Raw genomic sequence first — 20,482 nt, forward strand, 5'->3', positions numbered from 1 at the left:
TCAAATCGCTCCCACAGGCCCCCAGTACGCACACACAGACCCTCAGTATATAAATGGACACAACCAGCATTCTTTAATATGCAAACAATGTTAATCCCCATGTAAAGACATTGTTTATCAATGCCCCACTAAAGCATGACACTCATAAATAAGGTAGCCATGAGGCGACAGGTAGCCTAGCACTTAAGAGCGTTGGGCCAGTAACTGAAAGGTTGCTGTTTCGGATCCCCGAGCCGGCAATGTGGAAAATCTGCCTTTCTGCCCTTGAGCAAGGCATTTAACCCCCAACAACTGCTCCCGACGATGACGATGCACCTCTCAGATTTAGAGGGGTTGGGTTAAATGCCGCGTATGCAACTGACTAGGTTTTCCCTTTCCCAATCTCAATGTGCATTTGGATGGGCTTTCCAGGTTGTTTGCCAAAAAAAGCAAGGATGTTTCACAATTTTCCACAGTGAAAAATGTAATGTGTTTCTAAGTACATAGACTAATACAACAAATATATTTCTATCTCCTGACATCGTAGATGAATGTAACTGAAAGAACAGTTCAGCTAAAGAGAATTTTAGAGTGGGGGATTGTGCCAAGAGTGTGCAAAGCTGTCATCAAGGCAAAGGATGGCTATTTGAAGAATCTCAAATATAAAATATATTTAGATTTATTTAACTAATTTTTTGGTTACTACATGATTCCATATGTGTTATTTCATAGTTTTGATGTATTCACTATTATTCTACAATGTAGAACATAGTAAAAATAAAGAAAAACCCTTGAATGAGTAGGTGTTCTGAAACTTTTGACCGGTAGTGTATGTTGTAACATAAAACATTTCAGACACTTTAATTATCACGGGAAGCCAAAGGCCCCCTGGTAGGGAAGGTCAGTGTTGGGCTATTGATGGCTGGTATGTAGGCGACCTGCAGACAGGCAGTGGTTGAGAGAACCCCATCTGGTATCAGCCATCCATATAATCTCTTGAGCAGCTACCATCCTCTCTGCTGGGGCCACAGCAGCTCCCTCTTCATCCTCCATGACAGAGCATTTATTATGTTTAGGGTCCACCGGCACAGCACTGTCACACCTGTTTGGCTGCACTGCTGCCACATGGAAGGATATATCCTCTGGTGTAATAATACAATCCTTTCCTAAACCCTTTGTGTCTTAAACATACAGCTGGAAAACAAGAATTCCAAAATGTTCCAAGTTTAAATGTATTGCATGCAAAGCAGGTTTCAGAGAAACTTGAAACTGGAGAGGGTGATGGATTGATTTTCAGTTGGCAGACTGTTTGCCTCGTGCTACTAGCCTTTTGATCCACATCGGTAGGTCAGCCGTTGATTTGGTCCATCCTCCTCTGTGTTCCCCAGGATGGATCCATGCTGTTCTCACCTCTCAGGATTGCATGGCGTTCGGTGGGAACTTTCTCCACAACCTCAACATAGGCATGCAGCTCAGGTGAGCACCTGAAAAACTGCCCTACTGGCCTATGCGTATTTTATTAACTGCCTTTATTGGTATTAACCTAAGTAATAACATTATGAAATGAATGGCCAAATACACCGCTGTTATCTTCTCTTTTTAATGGCCAGTGATGAAGTAGTGGTAGAATGTCTGTATGGTTTGACCGTGATCCCACTGGGCACAAACTAGTTGAATCAATGTTGTTTCCACTTAATTTCAACAAAAACAAGAAAATGTAATGAATCAATGTGAAAAACTGATTGGATTTCAGGAATGTGTGTGTGTGTGTGTGTGTGTGTATACTGAACAAAAATATAAACACAACATGCAACAATTTCAACATCCATATAAGGAAAATATGTTGATTTTAAATAAAATCATGAGGCCCTAATCTATGGATTTCAAATGACTGGGCAGGGGCGCAGCCATAGGTGTGCCTGGGAGGGCATATGCTCACCCACTTGGGAGCGAGGCCCAGCCAATCAGAATTTGTTTTTTCCCCACCCAAGGGGCTTTATTACAGACAGATACTCCTCGGTTTCATCAGCTGTCCGGGTGGCTTGTCTCAGATGATCCCGCAGATGAAGAAGCCGGCTGTGGAGGTCCTGGGCTGGCATGGTTACACGTGGTCTGCGGTTGTGAGGCTGGTTGGAAGTACTGCCAAATTCTCTAAAACGACATAGGAGGCTGCTTATGGTAGCGAAATTAACATTCAAGTCTCTGGCAACAGCTCTGGGGAACATTCCTGCAGTCAGCATGCCAATTGCGTGCTCCCTCAAATTTGAGACATCTGTGGTATTATGTTGTGGGACAAAACTGCACATTTTAGAGTGGCCTTTTGTCCCCAGCACAAGGTGTAACTGTGTAATGATCATGCTGTTTAATCAGCTTCTTGATATGCCACACCTGTCAGGTGGATGGATTGTCATGGCAAAGGAGAAATGCTCACTAACAGGGATGTAAAGAAATTTGGGATGAGTTGGACCGCAGACCAACAAGTGCTCAGCATATGTGGGAACTCCTTCAAGACTGTTGGAAAAGCAGACAGTGGGTTAACTGCCTTGTTCAGGGGCAGAATGACAGATTTCTACCTTGTCAGCTCGGGGATTTGATCTTGCAACCTTTCGGTTACAAGTCCAACGCTCTAACCACTAGGCTACCTGTGCTGCGGCTCGGCCATGGAGACCAATTTTCAAGTTACCGACGAAAAGTTATTGTGCTGACGTTGCTTTCAGAGGCAGTTTGGAACTTGGTAGTAAGTATTGCAACTGAGGACAGGCAACAAAAAAACATTTGGGCACTTCAGCACTCGCGACCCTTTTCTGTGAGCTTGTGTCTCCTACCACTTCGCAGCTGAGCCATTGTTGCTCCTAGACATTTCCACTTTACAATAACAGCACTTACAGTTGACCGGGGCAGCTCTAGCTGGGCAGAAATTTGATGAACTGACTTGTTGAAAAGGTGTCATCCTATGACGGTGCCACGTTGAACGTCACTGCGCTCTTCAGTACGGTTCATTCTACTGCCAATGTTTGTCTATGGAGATTGCATGTCTGTGCACTCGATTTTTATACACCTTTCAGCAACAGATGTGGCTGAAATAGCCGAATCCACTCATTTGAAGGGGTGTCCACATGTAGTGTAAAATGTTTAAAAAATTCTAAACTAGACATTGAACTGACCACATGTTCTGGACAGTCCCATATTTTGTCCCGCGCCACGCTACCAAACAATAATTTCCCGCATTTTATCAACAAATTTAAAATGCCACTACTTTACAAAAAAAGTTTTTGTCCTATATTTCAGTCAGAATTCCTATTCATTTGATGTGAATCGACATTCCAAACCGCTTATGACAAGACATATAACATAGGAATGTGTTACTGGTGATGTTAAACACTTTTAAAATCGTTGTTGAGATCTGATATTCTACGCAGCGCAAGAAGAGACATAGGTCAATGTCTTATCTTCAAACAATCACGTACTTACAAATATTAATGGAGGCTACTAAACTGTCCTGTAAAATCGTCCTGCATTTGAGTATTTTAAATGTGTTCAGCCTAGGTCTCAGCCCTGTGGAGCTGTGTTTGATCTCCATTGCTGCATCCTCAACTACAGGTGTTATGAAATGGAGTGGCGGTTAAAGACTCCGGACCTCTTCAAATTCCCTTACTTTGAGGCAATCTGCTGGTACGTGGCCAATAATCTACTGGAGACTCTAAAAGGTGTGAGAAATACCACTCAGCGGAGGAGTTTGTTGCTGTTTTGGTGATGTGACTTTCTGCACTTTTTTTCAACATCCTTCTCATATGATTCTCAGAGTTACGAGAGGATAACTGCCAGCCCCCAGTCTACCTGACAGATGGAGTGAAAGCCTTGATTACTGCACTGAAAAACTGGCTGAAACGAGAGGTAGAATACTACAGAAAACAAGATTCTCGTTGGCAAATTGGCTTATTTTGTCTGTGCAACATCTGACTCTATAGAATAGAACATTTGGTCACAATATCTACATTCTGATGTAATCTACATTGGGCTCCTTCAAGGCCAATGGTGGGCAGGTTGTATCCGGTGTGATGGTATGATCTGGCTGGGAAACTGTAACCACCATCTGCAGACAAGACAGTACAAGCCCCTCATTGTCCCCCTGCTCTCTGCCTCTCCTCAGGTCACAGAGCAGGCCAGTGAGGTCCCGGACCATATCAGACCCAACCATCTGATTAAAGAACTCACAAAGGAAATCCGCTACCTGGAGGTAAGGCCCAGTGTGGAGACAGGAAGGGGAGAGGGCCTCAGGCTGTTATGTGAGAACATAAAGGAGAATACATTTTCAGTGACTCACAAGGACACTGAAGCTTCTTACTTGGAGCTGGTTGTAAACATTTGTGCTCATTAGGTAAAAGTTGGCTGTCCCTGAATATTTCCCTTTTTCTCTTTATAAATACCAAGTCAAAAGCACTGTTTCTTTGAAGCTGGATATTGTAGCGTTTTGGTTCTGTACTAACTAGCATCTCTTGACCACAGGAGGAGGAGCAGAGTGTAGGTAGCAAGCCAGTGAAATCTCAGGGATGTGGACCGTGCCCACTGATGCGGTCGACTCTTGACAAGGCTAGACATCATGCACGCAGGACAGCCAGACGGCTACGGCACCACCACCACCATCATCACCATGCGCCCAAGACCCCCTCCAACCTGGAGATCCTGGAGCTGCACACGCGACAGGTGCTCAAGAGACTGGAGGTGGGACCCTTTGAGGAGGTGAGGGCATTGACACACTACCCTCCCCAATGCTGCTTGTGTAACCCATCATTTTTAAAATTATTTTATTTAACCTTTATTTAACTAGGCAAGTCAGTAAAGAACTAATTCTTATTTACAATGACTCCATTTTTCCTGGTTTATCCATGTCTTGGAGGACGTTACCCATACACTGAGGCTAGGTTAATTATAAACTTTTGTAAAAGTAAATCTCTATGCTTTTTTCTCAGGATGTCCCGTTCAGCTCCACGGTGATGGCCAAGTTCAATAAGACGTCCATGACGTCTGCTGCAGCGGTGGAGAGGAGCCTGGACAACAACCTCCTTCTGGTGATGTGCAACGGCAGGATTATTAGGTGAGCTGGAAGAACTCGCCACCTACTCAACACCCAACAACTCCAACTGGCTTTGACGATGCTCCGCACTGCTCAACTTATTGGCTGGAGCGGTTTCATGTTACAACTCAGAGCTGCTGTTGTGCAGCCTTAACATGTTAGGACGTACCACCTGCGCTATGCAATCTTTACATGTTTCAACTCATCACTTAAATAAACTTGAACCTAAATAACAGGAGGTAAGATGGCTTTCAGTGCCATATGCTGTGATTTGTTTGCCTCTAGGCTTTTTCTCCTCTTACTATTGTGTGTATGTGTGCACAGAGATGAGCGTCGTCACACAAGGGTGAAGAGTAGTCCGGTGCGGGACGGTAAGAGGGCTGGCGACCACCAGAGGGAAGGGCTCCTGGTGAAGACCGAGCTCAATGACAGCAAGCTGGAACAGCACCAAGACCAAGAGAGAGAGGAGAAACCCAGCCCCCTCAGCAGTGAGTCTAACTGGTCAAGTCACCAGCTGTCAATCAACGGTTTAGGTAGGCTCATCTTTGAATGCACCAGAATTTCACGTAACATTTAGGTGCAGATATTTAATTCATCCTTCTCTTTTTCCTCCTCAGAGTTTTCCGAAAGAGTGAATTACGATCTCAGGAAAGGAGCCGTAGTGTACTCCGACATTTCAGACTCTGAGTCCGAAGAACGTTGCTCTATGCAGGTAGGTAATCCCACTTCCTCCCCAAGGCCCTGTCTCTCCTTCACACAGAACTGTTTAAGTTATAAAGGCTGACACATCTGTGTGATTGTGCAGAAAAAGGACTCCTCGGGGGAAGATTCGGGGAGCTCCGAGGAGGAGGAAAGCGAGTATAAAGAGCATTGTAGGATGGCGCGAGGCAGTGTGAAGGACCTACACCAGGCCAGCCAGGCCCTTCACCACTTTGACAAACCACTCAAAGGGTACAGGAAGCATGGATGAATGGACCAAGTGGCATTCTTGTTCTAAGGATTCTGTATGCATCAATCCAATGCAATACAAATACAATGGGGGAAATTAGTGCATACAGTGCATGATTCATTCATTATCCAGTTGAGTTAAGAGATTCATTAAGTTGTTACTATACTCGTTTGCAGACAACGTCCTACCTCTCCAACCACAGAAGAGGAGGCTATTGAGGGCATGCTGTCCATGGCAGGGCTGCTTTATCCTCAGCGACCAGAGGAGAGCAGCACTGCTCAGGAGCCCTGGTGGTCCAGCCTGGCTCATCAGTCCCCTGACAGTGGTACATTCCAGTCCTGAAATGCTTATAAAGTTCAAGATTTCAATTTGACTAAGCCCCTAATTCAATAAATTTCAGTCAACTTTCTCTGTGTTTGTCCTGTAGGTGGAGAAGAGCCTGTGTCAGGGGATGATTCAGACAGCAACTCCACACTGAGCCTTCAGGTAATAATAATAATCAAGAGTGAATGGGTCATGCCTGCACATGCTGAGACTGACATCTCTTAAGTCTGATGTCTCTAATTTGAGACTACATCAGAATCACTCTCTGTATTTGAATTACTAATATTCCTCTTTAGGTAGCAATTTGGGATTTTGTTCAAAGAACAGCAGATCCAATTTAAAGTATAATCTCCCCTTCCTTTTAGGATGAGCGGAGGGCACAGCAGCATGTGCATAAGGAGTGTCGAGCCAAGCTTAGCCAGAGGATCCAGGAGAACAAGAACTTAATGGACAATCAAAGCAGTGGGAGTAACAGTAACAGCAGCGAGGCCTGGGGTGACCAAAGCCCCTCTCAGGCTGCCTCTAGCCCCCTCCGCCTGGACCTCAGCTCAGGGACTGACTACCAGTACAGTGAGACTTCCCTGTCACCCCCCCGGCACCCCTCCAAGAGGCCCGCTCCAAACACCCCACCCATCAGTAATCAAGCGACTAAAGGTTTGACTCAATATTTATTTATTTCGTCTAGCTAATCTATTGGAGTAGTAGCTGGAATTGGCATAGCATTATTCCTCTCTCACTCATCCTTTTGTTATTGATCTCTGTGCAATGTTTTTCTCCTCAGGAAAACGTCCTAAGAAAGGTATGGCCACCGCTAAGCAGAGACTAAGGAAGATTCTCAAGCTGAGCAGGAACAACCACTTCTTGCTATAGCACTCAAGACCCTGATGTCTACAGAAATAACTTTGAGAAGGGACAACTCGCCCCCCTGCCCATATACTCTTTCGGTTGTAACTGACATTTTACAAAAATCATTGCTTGGATGGAGTCAGTTAACTTGAGTGCACTCTTTTTATTACATTTTTTGTGTGATTAATCGCATTGTCTGAAAGCGTTCAAAATAAACTGAAACATCCAAAATACATAATCTATACAGATAAAAACAACGATGCGATGTCCAAACAAGTTGACATTTAGGTTAAAGAAAGTGTGCTTTATCAATTTACCTGATTTGGCTAACCGTTACTTTGGACAAAATCAAGACTTGAATATTTTTGTAATGCTTTTCGTATAAAAAAATATAAAATTACAGCTCAATTTGAGCATATTCTGAATTTGCGATTTAATCGTGATTAATCACAGCAAATCCTGGAATTAACCCAATTTATTTTATCATTTGACAGCCCTAATTGGATAACAAGATAATGGATTTACAGAAGAAAGCACACAGTTTCCCATGGTGAAGTGTGTTGGTTTGGTCTGACTTAAGATCAAGAATGATGCTATGGTGTTTGAACTCATTTTAAATGGTGCTGAAGTGCATATTCATGTTATCCTTTCGTCTACCCTCTTGTTACAATCACCAGTGATTGAATTTGAGATGGGGGTATATTTTGATGCAGCACTCCAGGCACCTCAGCTTCGCGGTATGTAAAAGCTATCTGTCGCTAATACATTAAGCCATTCCAAGAATACCTCTCCCAACACATTAAGTTTACAGGTTCTGTTTACTGAAGGGATTACGACTCCTCATTGCTCTATAGTTGGATCACTGACCATATCAAATGTGTTCCTTTGGTGCCACCTATTGGTCAAAGGAGGGCAGGAGCTTGAAAGTGCTGTTATTATGAAAGGTTTTTGAAATTGCAAAAAGCTATCAAGTAGAAAATGTACAGAATGTATAAACAGAAAATATAAGTTATCCTTAATTTATTTAACTTTCTCTTTTGGTGTTTTGTGTTTTATTGTTTTTCTTTTGCTGGTATTGAATTATGTATCGTGAAAAAAGTTAATAATGGCTTTGATATGACAATCCTGTTAAAATGGTTAATGTAACGGGTGTGTGATTTATTTTTTTATATTCGCAAACAGGTTGTATATGTTGCCTCTATCACATTTGTATGGGTGGATTTAAGCAAAAATCTACCAACATGTGGACCTAAATTAGATTTGAAATGTTTGGGAGATGATACACATTTCTTATCTTCTAGGTCGGCTAAGATTGATATTATTAAATAATATTTGTCTTACTCGTTAGTATGAATTTTATTTTTTAAATTTTTATACATGTGTCTTCAGTGACACTGATAATTTTATAATTGTACAAAGTGTATGTGAGAAATTTAATTATGGCTACTGATCTAGTTATTGTTAGTGTATGTTTATTTTCCATATCACTATACCCTTGGCTTGAAAGACCTCAGGTTGGATTTTGAATTGGTGGTGTTTTTTTGTTAGTGATAATGCCAAAAATGTGATTCCCATGAATGGGCGAAGTGAGAGATTGCTCCTGTTGGTGTCTTTCTCAGGGACACATTCTCTTGACTTAAGAAACATTTATTTTTATTTTTATAAGCAACATGAAATGACCCATCATCGTTGACACTTTCTGATCATTGATTTTATTTACATAAAAAAAGTTGCATTGGTATTACGAGTGTTACTAGGAAACCCCTTTTAGTTGTGACCTTGACTCCTTTTTATGGAAATGTAATTATGCTGCCTGTCTTCCCAACTTTCATTGGTAAGTTTGTTCATATATGTTGTCAATCGTCGTCACTTCAATAAGTGAATGATGGACTATGTTACAACTGCTCAGGGCTCTTTGGTGGTGACTGTGTCTAGACTAAGAACTTTTAAATATTTATTTTATGGGCATTGTGCTACAGAGAATGGTTGCATCAAAAGAAGCAACCTCTTGAATACAAATCCTCTTTCTGCATTTAGCAAAGAGCATGCCAACAGAGGTGACCCCAAGTGAAGTTGAGCCATCTACTAAATCCTCACCATTCTTATATGCTATCTGCCAAGGCATATTGCACTAACTTCCAGGTTTAAGCATATCAAATAGCTTTAGATGCCCCCATTCAAGTATTTGTGACAGAACTGAGTTCCCATCATGAATTTACTTTTAATCCACACCCTACCACACCCTACTACTGTATTTAGCCATTGTGCTTGGGCTCCAAAAGTATTGGGACAGTGAATTTTTTTTCTTTGTTTTGGCTCTGTATTCCAGCACTTTGGATTTGAAATTATACAGTAACTATGAGGTTAGTCAGCTTTAATTTGATGGTATTTTCATCCATGTTGGGTGAACCGTTTAGAAATTACAGCACTTGGTGTACATGGTCCCCCCCCCCCCCCATTTTTAGGGGATCAAAAGTATTGGAACTAATTCACTTGTGTATTCAAGTAGTTTCAAGTTTATTTAGTCCCATATTGATAGCATGCAATGATTACATCAAGCTTGTAACTACAAACTTGTTGTCATTTGAGTCACTTTTATTGTAATTAAGAATTGGATGTTTCTAAACACTTCTACATTAATGTGGATGTTACCATGATTACGGATAATCCTGAATGAGTGAGAAAGTTTACCCCCCCCCCCCCCCCAAAAAAAAATGCTAAACTCCCCTGATATTAAAATGGTGAGAGGTTAGCATGTCTTGAGGGTATATTATTTGTGCGTCTAACTTTCTCACTCTTCATTATTCACAATTCATTCAGGACTATCCGTAATCGTGGTAGCATCCACATTTAATGTCCCATGTTTCATGAGCTGAAATAAGATCCCAGAAATGTTCCATATGCACAAAAAGCTTATTTCTCTCAAATTTAGACCACGAACCTGTTTGCATTCCTGTTAGTGAGCATTTCTCCTTTGCCAAGATAATCCATCCACCTGAGGGGTGTAACCACACGAGCCCAGGACCTCCACATCCGGGTTCTTCTCCTGCAGGATCGTCTGAGTGGGTGCTGAGAGTATTTTTGTCTGTAATAAAGCCCTTTTTGGGGAAAAGCAAATACTTATTGGCTGGGCATGGCTCCCAAGTGGGTGGGCCTGGGAGGGTATAGGTCCACCCAGGGCTGCGCCCACGCCCAGTCATGTTAAATCCATAAATAAGGGCCTAATGAATTTATTTCAATTTACTGATTTCCTTATATGAACTGTAACTCAGTCAAATCTTTTAAATTGTTTTGTGTTATTTTTGTTCAGTATAGAAGTGTTTAGAAACAGTCAATTATAATTTACAATAAAATGTACTCTAAAATGACAGTACATGATTTACCATTCATTTCTATTGGGCACAAAATAATCTGAAACATAACCAAAACAAACAGTAAAAACATCCAACAAGTTTGTAGATTCACAAGCTTGATTTAATCATTGCGCGCTAGGAATATGGGAGCAAATACTAAACTTTTGACTACTTTAATACACGTGAATTTGTCCCAAAAGTTTTGGTCCCCTAAAATGGGTGGACTATGCACAGAAAGTGCTGTAATTTCTAAATGGTTCACCCGATATTGATGGAAATAGCCTAAAATTAAAGCTGACAGTCTGCACTTTAACTTCAGTCATTATATCATTTCTGGAGTACAGAGCCACAACAAGATGGTGTGGAGAGATTAATTCAGAGAAGCTTGACTTCCAATTCTACTCCCAGGCCCTGTAAAACCACAATAACAAAAAGTCTAAGCTTCTGAAAGGGCGAAGATCATGAGTTGCTTTTCAGTTTCTCTCAACAACACTGTTTCACTTTTCATCGTCCCAACATGTTTAATCATGCAAGGCATTACTGGCCTTCTGGCAGAGTCTTGTTCTCCAGTAGACTACTATTAATTGTACAGTATTTAACTGAATTTTAGACTATTTTTACATTTGTGGGAAGTGTTGGTCACTTCCAGTCTGCGGTTTGGTTGAATGTCTATAATAGTTTATTTCATCATTGAAAACAATAAGCTTGTCTTGACACTAACCCATTGCAATGAATATTTGAATGTTTATTTCTGTATCCCAATGTGGCCTGTAAATAATTACATATTTTAAAGTGATGTTTTCCTTATTTATTCTCAACCACTAACCTGCATCATTAAGACTGGGTAAGATATTTCCTTGACAAATGCCTTTGGTGCGGAAGCCAGGCTTGGATCACTTGAATGAACGTCTGTCACCAATGACTACTGTGAGAGCTAATGTAAAGCAAGAAAAAAAAATGTTTTTTAAATTTCCATCAACAATGTGCATGCTTGGAGATCAAACAGTGCTAGAGGTTTTCATAGTACCACACTTACATAGAGTAGGTTGGTCATCATTACGCAACAGTGCACAAATGTAAAGTGCCTTGTGTTTGTGTCCCCCTACTGCTGAAATATGGAACTCTGAGTCCCAAGACACTAAATTGTTGCTGTGCACTTTTCTCAATCTCTTCAGTGCTCACTGATTTGAAAGGCATGGAGTCTGGACAGGCTTAAAACAGTCCATGACTGGTGTAAGCAATATGGCAGAAGCTGTTCTCAGCCCAACCAAGTGGGGCCATCTTCCAACCCAACTGTGATTTCAGAGCTGTGAACAGTGACACTGACGGAGTATGAACTAGGGGGGCCTGGAAACCAAACAATATACTGTTATTATAGTCCTCCTTTAGAAAAGATCATCATCATGAAACTAAATATACAGAGATTACAATGAAGTTGCCGTATGATCAGAATCAGTCCTATGGGTATATGTACATTGATTGTTGTTACATTCAAACTATTGTTGGTGGATGGTATTAGGTGCATGGCCCAAGTACATTTAGGATAAATGTATTATCAATTGATCTCGTTTTATATTTAGCTCATGTGGAAGCATGTTATGCACAATTATAGTGACGCGAGCCCGGGCTCGAGCACTAAAGTGAAAACTGCACTGTGTGCGCGCGGGGATGACAGTCGCCATTTTATTTTGAAAAATCAAACCCAATTGGAAGGAGAGCAACCCAAAAGGAAGGAATATCACAAATACATTTTTGGAACCATGGTAAGTTTTTAAAAACAATATATTGCAAAGAATCGGCGGTATTTAAAAAAAAATAGGACACATTACTAGCAAAGTGTGTGACTAGCCGTTAGGCGTCGTAGTTAAAGTGAGCAAAGACAAGCTAGCGTACCTCAGTAGCGTTGGCTAAAGTTAGCCAGCTAGGAACAGTTGGATGGTCCCATCTCAAAGTAGAGTTGGTTAGTGAAAATCACCATATATTAACGTTTAACATGGCTTACTCTTTTCGAGTTTGCGGATGCTGCACTCCGAGAATATTGTCATGCTAACGTTTATATGAACTAGTTAACTAACACTAGTTGGCTAGTTACGGTACCTGGTAATACATACATAGCTAACCTAGCTGCTAGGTAATTTAGCTAACGTTACTTTGTTGGCAATTCATTGACAATAACGTAACTAATAATCAATCGCAAGTGCATTGACCAGCTAACTAGTGTTTTATAGAATTGTTGACGTTGCAACGTAAACAAATGTAACTAACGTTAGTTAGCCAACGACAGAAAAACAACCTAACATACGGCCTTCTGAGCGTTGACGTTAGCTAACATTAGCTGGCTGACGTTTGCCACATCTGCTAATTTAGCTAGCTGGTGTTGGCAACGCAATGTGCTTGCTTATCCGGCTAGCTAACGTTAGCTGGCTAGCTCTTTGTCTCAATGGATAAGTTGACCTGTAACAGTAGATGTCAGATGGTTAACGTTAGTTACATAACGTTACCATCGTTTGCTAACGTTAACGGACCAAGTTGGTCAGTTATATTCTGCAGCTAGCAAACATGGCTATCGTTGATATTATTAGCTAACGTGAGCGAAGTTTGCTAACTAACGAGATGTTGCCGAAGATTGAGTGAACATATACTAGCGAAGTACGTTATCTACGTGGACGATAACACATTGAATTGTTTTTTTATTATGGATGAGACACACGACAAATATGCGAACGTTAACTTAGTTGCCGTTAGTGAGATAATACTAACGTTTATTTGCATTATTACTGGGACACTGAAATCATAGCTAGCTACCTACGTGAGCAATTAATATAACTCGCTTTAAGTAGCTAAACGACTTTGGCTTGGTTATTCATTGATTAACCACGTGTTGTCAGTGTAGAAGAGCAATATAGGACATCATCCGTATTATCAGCGCACACGATGCTGATTGGACTGGTAGTAACGGTTTAAGGGTGTGTATCAAGTCAAGGCCCAACTTGGTAGCTGTACAAGACCGACGTTGTGGACATAGCTTTCGCTAACATTTATCATTTGTTTGGGCAAAATTCACATATAGACATTGACCATCGTTATAACTCGGTCATGGTGACTTTCTACCTGTAAGTTGCGAAGTAGCTGATTAACTAAGTTAGTTAGTTGTTGTTTTTTAGTTAGCCTACCACCCTACTCTTGTACATTTGCACACACTAACTTGCATACATGTTTATTTTTCTTTTGTGTTATTGACTGTACGTTTGTTTGTAACTCTGTTGTTTTTGTCGCACTGCTTTGCTTTATCTTGGCCTGGTCGCAGTTGTAAATGAGAACTTGTTCTCAACTGGCCTACCTGGTTAAAAAAAAAATTTTTTTTTAGTATTGCGGTGGTGTGTGAATCGGGATTATACCAGGCGAGTAGTAGGCCTGGAAGCCTACCGCATTATTTTTTGTGGGCAATGAGGCTCTTTTCCCATGGCAGTTGTACACTGCACTTTTGGTATTTACAACCCCATTTTATCATATGACTATATATATATATATATATATATTTTTTTTTTTAAACCTTTATTTATCTAGGCAAGTCAGTTAAGAAAAAAATCTTATTTACAATGATGGCCTAGGAACAGTGGGTTGACTGCCTTGTTCAGGGGCAGAACAACATATTTTTAACTTGTCAGCTCGGGGATTTGATCTAGCAACCTTTCGGTTACTGGCCCAATGCTCTAACCACTAGGCTACCTACTATGTAGTATTTGCTCAATGATTTTGTACTGTTTTTATGTGCATCTGTATTAACTAGTTTTCTCTCTTGGCTATTTTCAGATTCTGAACTTGATGTTGCACTGAGGGACTTTACCTTGCATCAAGATCCACTGATAGAAGTAGCTTGTTGTAAAACATTTTCACACCTTGGGGGGGGGGGGGCAGAAGTAACCTATCACTGAAGTGACTAAAGGGGAATAATGGTGATTTTGCGCCGGGCACGGCCGCCTGCTTCCGCCCCAACCAGCAATGAATCTTGACTCGCTCTCGCTGGCTTTGTCTCAAATCAGCTACTTGGTGGACAATTTAACTAAGAAAAACTACAGAGCCAGCCAGCAGGAAATACAACATGTGAGTAGCATGTGGTATTAGGCACACAAATTGTATTTTTCTGTCTTTTTGTAGTTTTGCCACTAAAAAGCAGTACACACATTTTTCAGATGTTTGAAGGGCTATAATTAAGTAGATTTTGAAATGTACATGCATTCAAAATTATTTTTTTATTTGACCTTTTATTTAACTAGGCAAGTCAGTAAAGAACAAATTCTTATTTTCAATGACGGCCTAGGAACAGTTAACTGCCTTGTTCAGGGGCCTGAACGACCAATTTTTACCTTGTCAGCTTGGGGATTATCACAAAATGATTCTAAAGCCAATATGATTCTAGTGTTCTTAGGATTTTTCTGTATAAAAATGGCCATAATTGGTGGGTGTGGCAAGGTGTGTAGCAATGTCGGCATGGCTGAATTTGGTCAGGGTCTTGGTTAAAACATTTTTTGAAGCCCCCCATCTTAGTGACGGAGATTTTGTTTTAAAGCCAGTTTCCCTTAATTCTAGACATTTAGCTATGTAGCCGAGATAACATTTTGCAGTTTAAACTAATTTCCTTTTTTGTTCTTATGATCAATCATTGTAACAAAATCAATACTCCTGAATTCATAGTTTTTGTCTAGCTTTTATTTTAGTGATAGTTCTCATATTTAACAATAAATAGATCATCTTTTTTTACGTACTTTATATCTGGTTTTAGTAGTTAAAGTTTACACTGAAAATATTTTTCCACTCAGAAAAAATGTATTTCACTAAAAACAATGTTTGGATATAGGTGGCCTGAATAAACAAGATGTTCCTATGCAGAAAAAACCCTGGATTTGGAATTGCATTAGGTCTGGCAATTATATTGTGGCTGTGACGGCTAACCTGTTATTTGTTCTTTTGTTGAATGTGTTCTGTCCCAACAGATTGTGAATCGTCACGGCCCTGAGGCAGACAGGCATTTATTACGCTGTCTTTTCTCCCATGTGGATTTCAGTGGCGATGGTAAAAGCAGTGGCAAAGATTTCCATCAGGTAATTTCTGATTAGTAATACTCAATACACCAGTTGCTAAACAGATTTTAGCCATGAGGACTAAGGGTTTCTTTAAATTTCCTGATCGTCATTGGTATTGTCTATCTTGCCTTTATTATTTTAGAAAGTGACTCTGCTTTCCTATTTTGTCCTTAACCTGTTCTGTTATGTCCCCTCTTCTCCCTTTTACCTTTGTTTGCCCACTTGACCAAGACACAGTTTCTGATCCAGGAGTGTGTTTCACTGATTTCAAAGCCAAATTTTATTTCAACACTCTGCTACACAATCGACAATCCCTTGCACTACCAGAAGGTAGGAGACATGTGCTTATTTTCTAACCTATATTTGTAAAATAATTTTGCCATTCATAAAATATTATAAAATACATTAGACCTCGTGCCAATATTAGTGTCTGCATCAGAATAACTGTAATGTTTTCTAAAACTTTATCATTTTCAGAGTTTGAAGCCTTCCACCCACTTGTTTACTCAGTTGAGTAAAGTTCTCAAGCTAAGCAAGGTTCAAGAAGTAAGTAAAGTAATATGGAAATGTATGTTATCAGATGGTGGTATTTATTGTGGTGTTTAAAAATATTATGCCAAACAATGAGTCTACATAAATCTTTATTTTTTTCCCCCTAAGGTTATATTTGGCCTTGCTTTGCTGAATTCGTGCAACGCAGACCTTCGTGGTTTTGGTAAACTCAGTTTTATATTTAATAATTTGACTATACCTGCTGATTTGAAAACATGCAATGTTTTATCTGTATGGGGGGGGGGGGGTCACATGAGTTATTCTGTTATCAAGGTGTCTAAGTGTAGCACATGGAAATGTGAAACTCACTCCTTAGCCTGACTTGTCCCTACATGGGCTGCAAAATAGTTAGCTTTTCGCGTGGCACGGCTGTTAAAAAGATGCTTCGCAAGGGCCAGTCACGTGTGCTAAAAAGGCGGAGGTCCTGTGTTCAAGCCTCTGTGAGCTGAATCAGGAGGAAGCCGTACACTATAAGCAAGCAGCTTGACATCTGTTATAGAAGTCTAGAAATGAAACGATATGAAAATTTCATATCACAATTATAGTGACCAAAATTATCACGGTTATCAGTATTATCGCGGTACTGTTAAATGTGCTGGAAATTTTCAAAAAATACTGGTACATACACACTTAAATCATTTCACCAAGTTTTATATTGAAAACCAACAAATAAAATTAGCAGTTATGTACTTTTTGTGTGCATAAACTTGAAAAAAATTAACATTAAACATGGCACCATGTGGCCATAAAGTAAGCTTCCCTAGTGCAGGTTTAAATGAACACATCCTAAATTAAGCAAATCAAATAAACAAACAACAAAATTAGCAGCACTCGCTTTGTGGTGATGCACGCCAACCTTTATCAGCCTCAGAAAGCCAGGTCTCAACAATTTGAAATGGCACCATGTCCTTTGCAATGTAATATGAAAAGACTGGAGTGAGGTCTTGAGCATTTTTTGATGTGGGTGCATAAGCACCCTGCCTTAATAAATGCTTGCTCTATTGTCTGTGTCACAACTAGATGACGGACCAGGTGCATCACTGGGTTTGCCTGCTGCACGCCCACTACGTAAACAAGGGAATAGTAAATGCAGTAGTATTATTATTGCTGTTATTATTATTATTATTATTATTATTATTATTCACTTATGGCTGAAATCCCATTAACAGGATCGATATGACAACAGCCAGTGAAAGTGCAAGGCGCCAAATTCAAAAAACAAATCTCATAATTAAAATTCCTCAAACATACAAGTATTATACACCATTTTAAAGATGAACTTGTTGTTAATCCCACCACAGTGTTCGATTTCAAAAAGGCTTTACGACGAAAGCATACCATGCGATTATGTTAGGTCAGCGCTTAGTCACAGAAAAACACAGCCATTTTTCCAGCAAAAGAGAGGAACTGGAGATAAAATTATTCACTAACCTTTGATGATCATCAGATGACACTCATAGGACTTCATGTTACACAATACATGTATGTTTAGTTCAATAAAGTTCATATTTATATCCAAAAATCTCAGTTTACATTGGCACGTTATGTTCAGTAATGTTTTGCTTCCAAAACATCCGGTGATTTTGCAGAGAGCCACATCAATTTACAGAAATACTCACAATAAACATTGATAAAGGATACAAGTCTTATGAATGGAATTATAGATAAACTTCTCCTTAAAGCAACAGCATTAATATTCACTTATCTTTGATCTTCATCAGAATGCACTTCCAGGAATCCCAGTTCTACAATAAATGTTTGTTTTGTTCGATAAGGTCCATTTATGTCCAAATACCTCCTTTTTGTTCGCGCTTTTAGTTCGCAAATTCATGAGGCGCAAGCACTAGGTCCAGACAGTCAGAGTTCCGTTACATTTCGTAGAAACATGTCAAACGATATATAGAATCAATCTTTCAGGATGTTTTTAACATAAATCTTCAATTATGTTCCAACCGGAGAATTCCTTTGTCTTTAGAAATGCAATGGAATGCAGCTAACTCTCACGGGCGAGACCTGAGCTCATGGCGTTCTGCCAGACCTCTTATTCAATCAGCTCTTATTCTCTCCCCCTTCACAGTAGAAGCCTGAAACAAGGTTCTAAAGACTGTTGACATCTAGTGGAAGCCTTAGGAAGTGCAATCGTACCAAATTTTACACGGTATCTTGAATAGGCAAAGACTTGAAAAACTACAAACCTCAGATTTCCAACTTCCTGGTTGGATTTTTTCCTCTGGTTTCTGCCAGCCATATGAGTTCTGTTATACTCACAGACATCATTCAGACAGATTTAGAAATGTCAGTGTTTTCTATCCAAATCTACTAATAATATGCATATCTTAGCTTCTGGGCCTGAGTAGCAGGCAGTTTACTCTGGGCACCTTATTCATCCAAGCTACTCAATACTGCCCCCAGCCATAAGAAGTTTAGACTGTATCTTCTGTGTTGCATTTGAGTATATGCAATGACCCCATGCGCAATTAACATAAATACAAATGAGTCTTAACTTCTTTGGCATGGGGGCGGTATTTTCACATCCGGGTGAAAAGCGTGCCCAAAGTAAACTGCCCGCTACTCAGGCCCAGAAACTAGGATATGCATATAATTGGATTTGGATAGAAAACACTCTAAAGTGTCTAAAACTGTTAAAATAATGTCTGTGAGTATAACAGAACTCAAATGTCAGGTGAAACCCTGAGGACAAACCATTTAAAAAATGATTTCAATGTCTGGCACTTTTAATAGGGCAAAATCGTTCCCGATTGCAGTTCCTAGGGCTTCCACTAGATGTCAACAGTCTTTAGAAAGAGTTTCAGGCTGGGTTTTTTTGGGGGGGGAAAAATGAGAGAAGTTGTAGTTTTTCTAAATGGTTCCCATTTTGGCTGTAGTGTTTCCAAGCGCATGGCCGAGAGCGCGTTCTTTTTGTTTATCTCCGGTAAAGACAATAACGATTCTCTGTCTTAGATTTAATTGTTTATTTGCGTATTAGGGTACCTAAGGATTGATTATAAACGTTGATTGACTTGTTTGGATAAGTTTATTGGTAACGTTTGGGATTCATTTTGTATGTATTTTGACGGAGGGAAACCGAGTGGATTATTGACTGAAGCGCACCAGCTAAACTGAGTTTTTATGGATATAAAGAAGGAATTTATCGAAAAAAGGACCATTTGTAATGTAACAGACCTTTTGGAGTGCCAACAGAAGAAGAGCTTCAAAGGTAAGGCATATATTATATCGCTATTTCTGACTTTCGTGTCGCAACTCTCTGGTTGAAAATGTTTTTTATGCATTTGTGTGCTGAACGCTGTCCTCGGATAATCGCATGGTTTGCTTTCGCCGTAAAGCCTTTTTGAAATCTGACACCTTGGCTGGATTAACAACAAGTTAAGCTTTATTTTGATGTATTGCACTTGTGATTTCATGAAAGTTTAATATTTATAGTAATTTGAATTTGGCGCTCTGCCATTTCACCGGATGTTGGCCAGGTGGGACACTACCGTCTCACCTATCCATAAGAAGTTTAAGAGGACAGTGATAGTAATTGCAATGAGCCAAACAATTGACATAAATACTGGAGTCTTGTATAGGAGTCTATATAGTTTCACCTGTTGGAACACCTTTACAACCAAGTCGACGACTGCCGGATTTTAAATGAACAAAATATGTTGGTTGGGTGACTAAACTACATAACATGTTATCGTGTGCAATGGGCGAATAGTCTGCAGACACATGACGCATACAGCAGCAGAACAACAACGTGTAGTGTTTTTACAAGAGTAGGTAATACTGAAAGCTTCAGTTTACATTATTGACAAGCTATTAGCAAGTTAGACAGACAAACCATGTCGTTTTCCCCCACATCATGCATTGAGCTAAAAGTTGGCTTACATTCGCTATAAAGTAGTGGGTGGTGGTCCTGAAGATGCCTCAAGAGATTTGAAGTGTTAATGTAAAGGAGTACCTGGTATTGTGTAGGTCCGGAGAACTGTTTTACGTACCAGGTGGCTATCTTTCGGTTATCGTCTTCAGGTGGGGCCTTCAGTATGTCGATTGCTACGGTGTGGCAGGGGTAGTCAGCAAAGCAGAACACATCTGGGCTCATGAGGGAGTGCTGGATGAATGACAGCTGGAAGAGAGCGATAATGGTCAAGAGGGCTGAGGAGAGGAGTTCATTGATGTGAATGAAGGAGTTTGTTACCTACGGAAATAAGACCAAAGTGTTGAGTGTCTTTTCATTTACATAAACCTGGCCCAATCTCCTCCTAACCTGACCCATTCTCCTCCTTACCTGTCCTTCAGCATGCTTCCAGGGCCGGTAGAT

General features: G+C 40.3%; 2 protein-coding genes across 22 annotated transcripts in view; both read left to right on the forward strand.

Annotated features, from left to right (window-relative positions):
- Nucleotides 1-11,321, forward strand: part of LOC129862405 (lysine-specific demethylase 7B-like) — a 63,683-nt gene extending 52,362 nt beyond the window's left edge. Inside the window, exons 8-20 of one of the 2 annotated variants that reach the window (XM_055934034.1) lie at nt 1,368-1,455; nt 3,580-3,686; nt 3,782-3,873; nt 4,130-4,216; nt 4,486-4,719; nt 4,950-5,074; nt 5,378-5,586; nt 5,671-5,765; nt 5,859-6,004; nt 6,179-6,327; nt 6,430-6,488; nt 6,692-6,980; nt 7,108-11,321. In XM_055934034.1, the coding sequence (XP_055790009.1) occupies nt 1,368-1,455; nt 3,580-3,686; nt 3,782-3,873; nt 4,130-4,216; nt 4,486-4,719; nt 4,950-5,074; nt 5,378-5,586; nt 5,671-5,765; nt 5,859-6,004; nt 6,179-6,327; nt 6,430-6,488; nt 6,692-6,980; nt 7,108-7,196 (1,769 nt within the window). In that variant the 3' untranslated portion in view covers nt 7,197-11,321. The remainder of the gene's footprint in view (nt 1-1,367; nt 1,456-3,579; nt 3,687-3,781; nt 3,874-4,129; nt 4,217-4,485; nt 4,720-4,949; nt 5,075-5,377; nt 5,587-5,670; nt 5,766-5,858; nt 6,005-6,178; nt 6,328-6,429; nt 6,489-6,691; nt 6,981-7,107) is intronic. The other variant, XM_055934033.1, reaches the window with a different exon arrangement.
- Nucleotides 11,322-12,183: 862 nt separating this feature from the next.
- The window catches only part of LOC129862406 (CCR4-NOT transcription complex subunit 1-like), a 47,760-nt gene continuing 39,461 nt past the window's right edge, over nt 12,184-20,482 (forward strand). For 17 of the 20 annotated variants that reach the window (XM_055934038.1, XM_055934047.1, XM_055934049.1 and 14 more), the window contains exons 1-6: nt 12,184-12,288; nt 14,339-14,629; nt 15,520-15,627; nt 15,841-15,939; nt 16,087-16,155; nt 16,270-16,324. In XM_055934038.1, the coding sequence (XP_055790013.1) occupies nt 14,528-14,629; nt 15,520-15,627; nt 15,841-15,939; nt 16,087-16,155; nt 16,270-16,324 (433 nt within the window). In that variant the 5' untranslated portion in view covers nt 12,184-12,288; nt 14,339-14,527. The remainder of the gene's footprint in view (nt 12,289-14,338; nt 14,630-15,519; nt 15,628-15,840; nt 15,940-16,086; nt 16,156-16,269; nt 16,325-20,482) is intronic. The other 3 variants (XM_055934036.1, XM_055934040.1, XM_055934055.1) reach the window with 1 other exon arrangement.

This window comes from Salvelinus fontinalis, chromosome 9 (assembly GCF_029448725.1).
Source record: "Salvelinus fontinalis isolate EN_2023a chromosome 9, ASM2944872v1, whole genome shotgun sequence".
In the NCBI taxonomy this organism is placed as follows: domain Eukaryota; kingdom Metazoa; phylum Chordata; class Actinopteri; order Salmoniformes; family Salmonidae; genus Salvelinus; species Salvelinus fontinalis.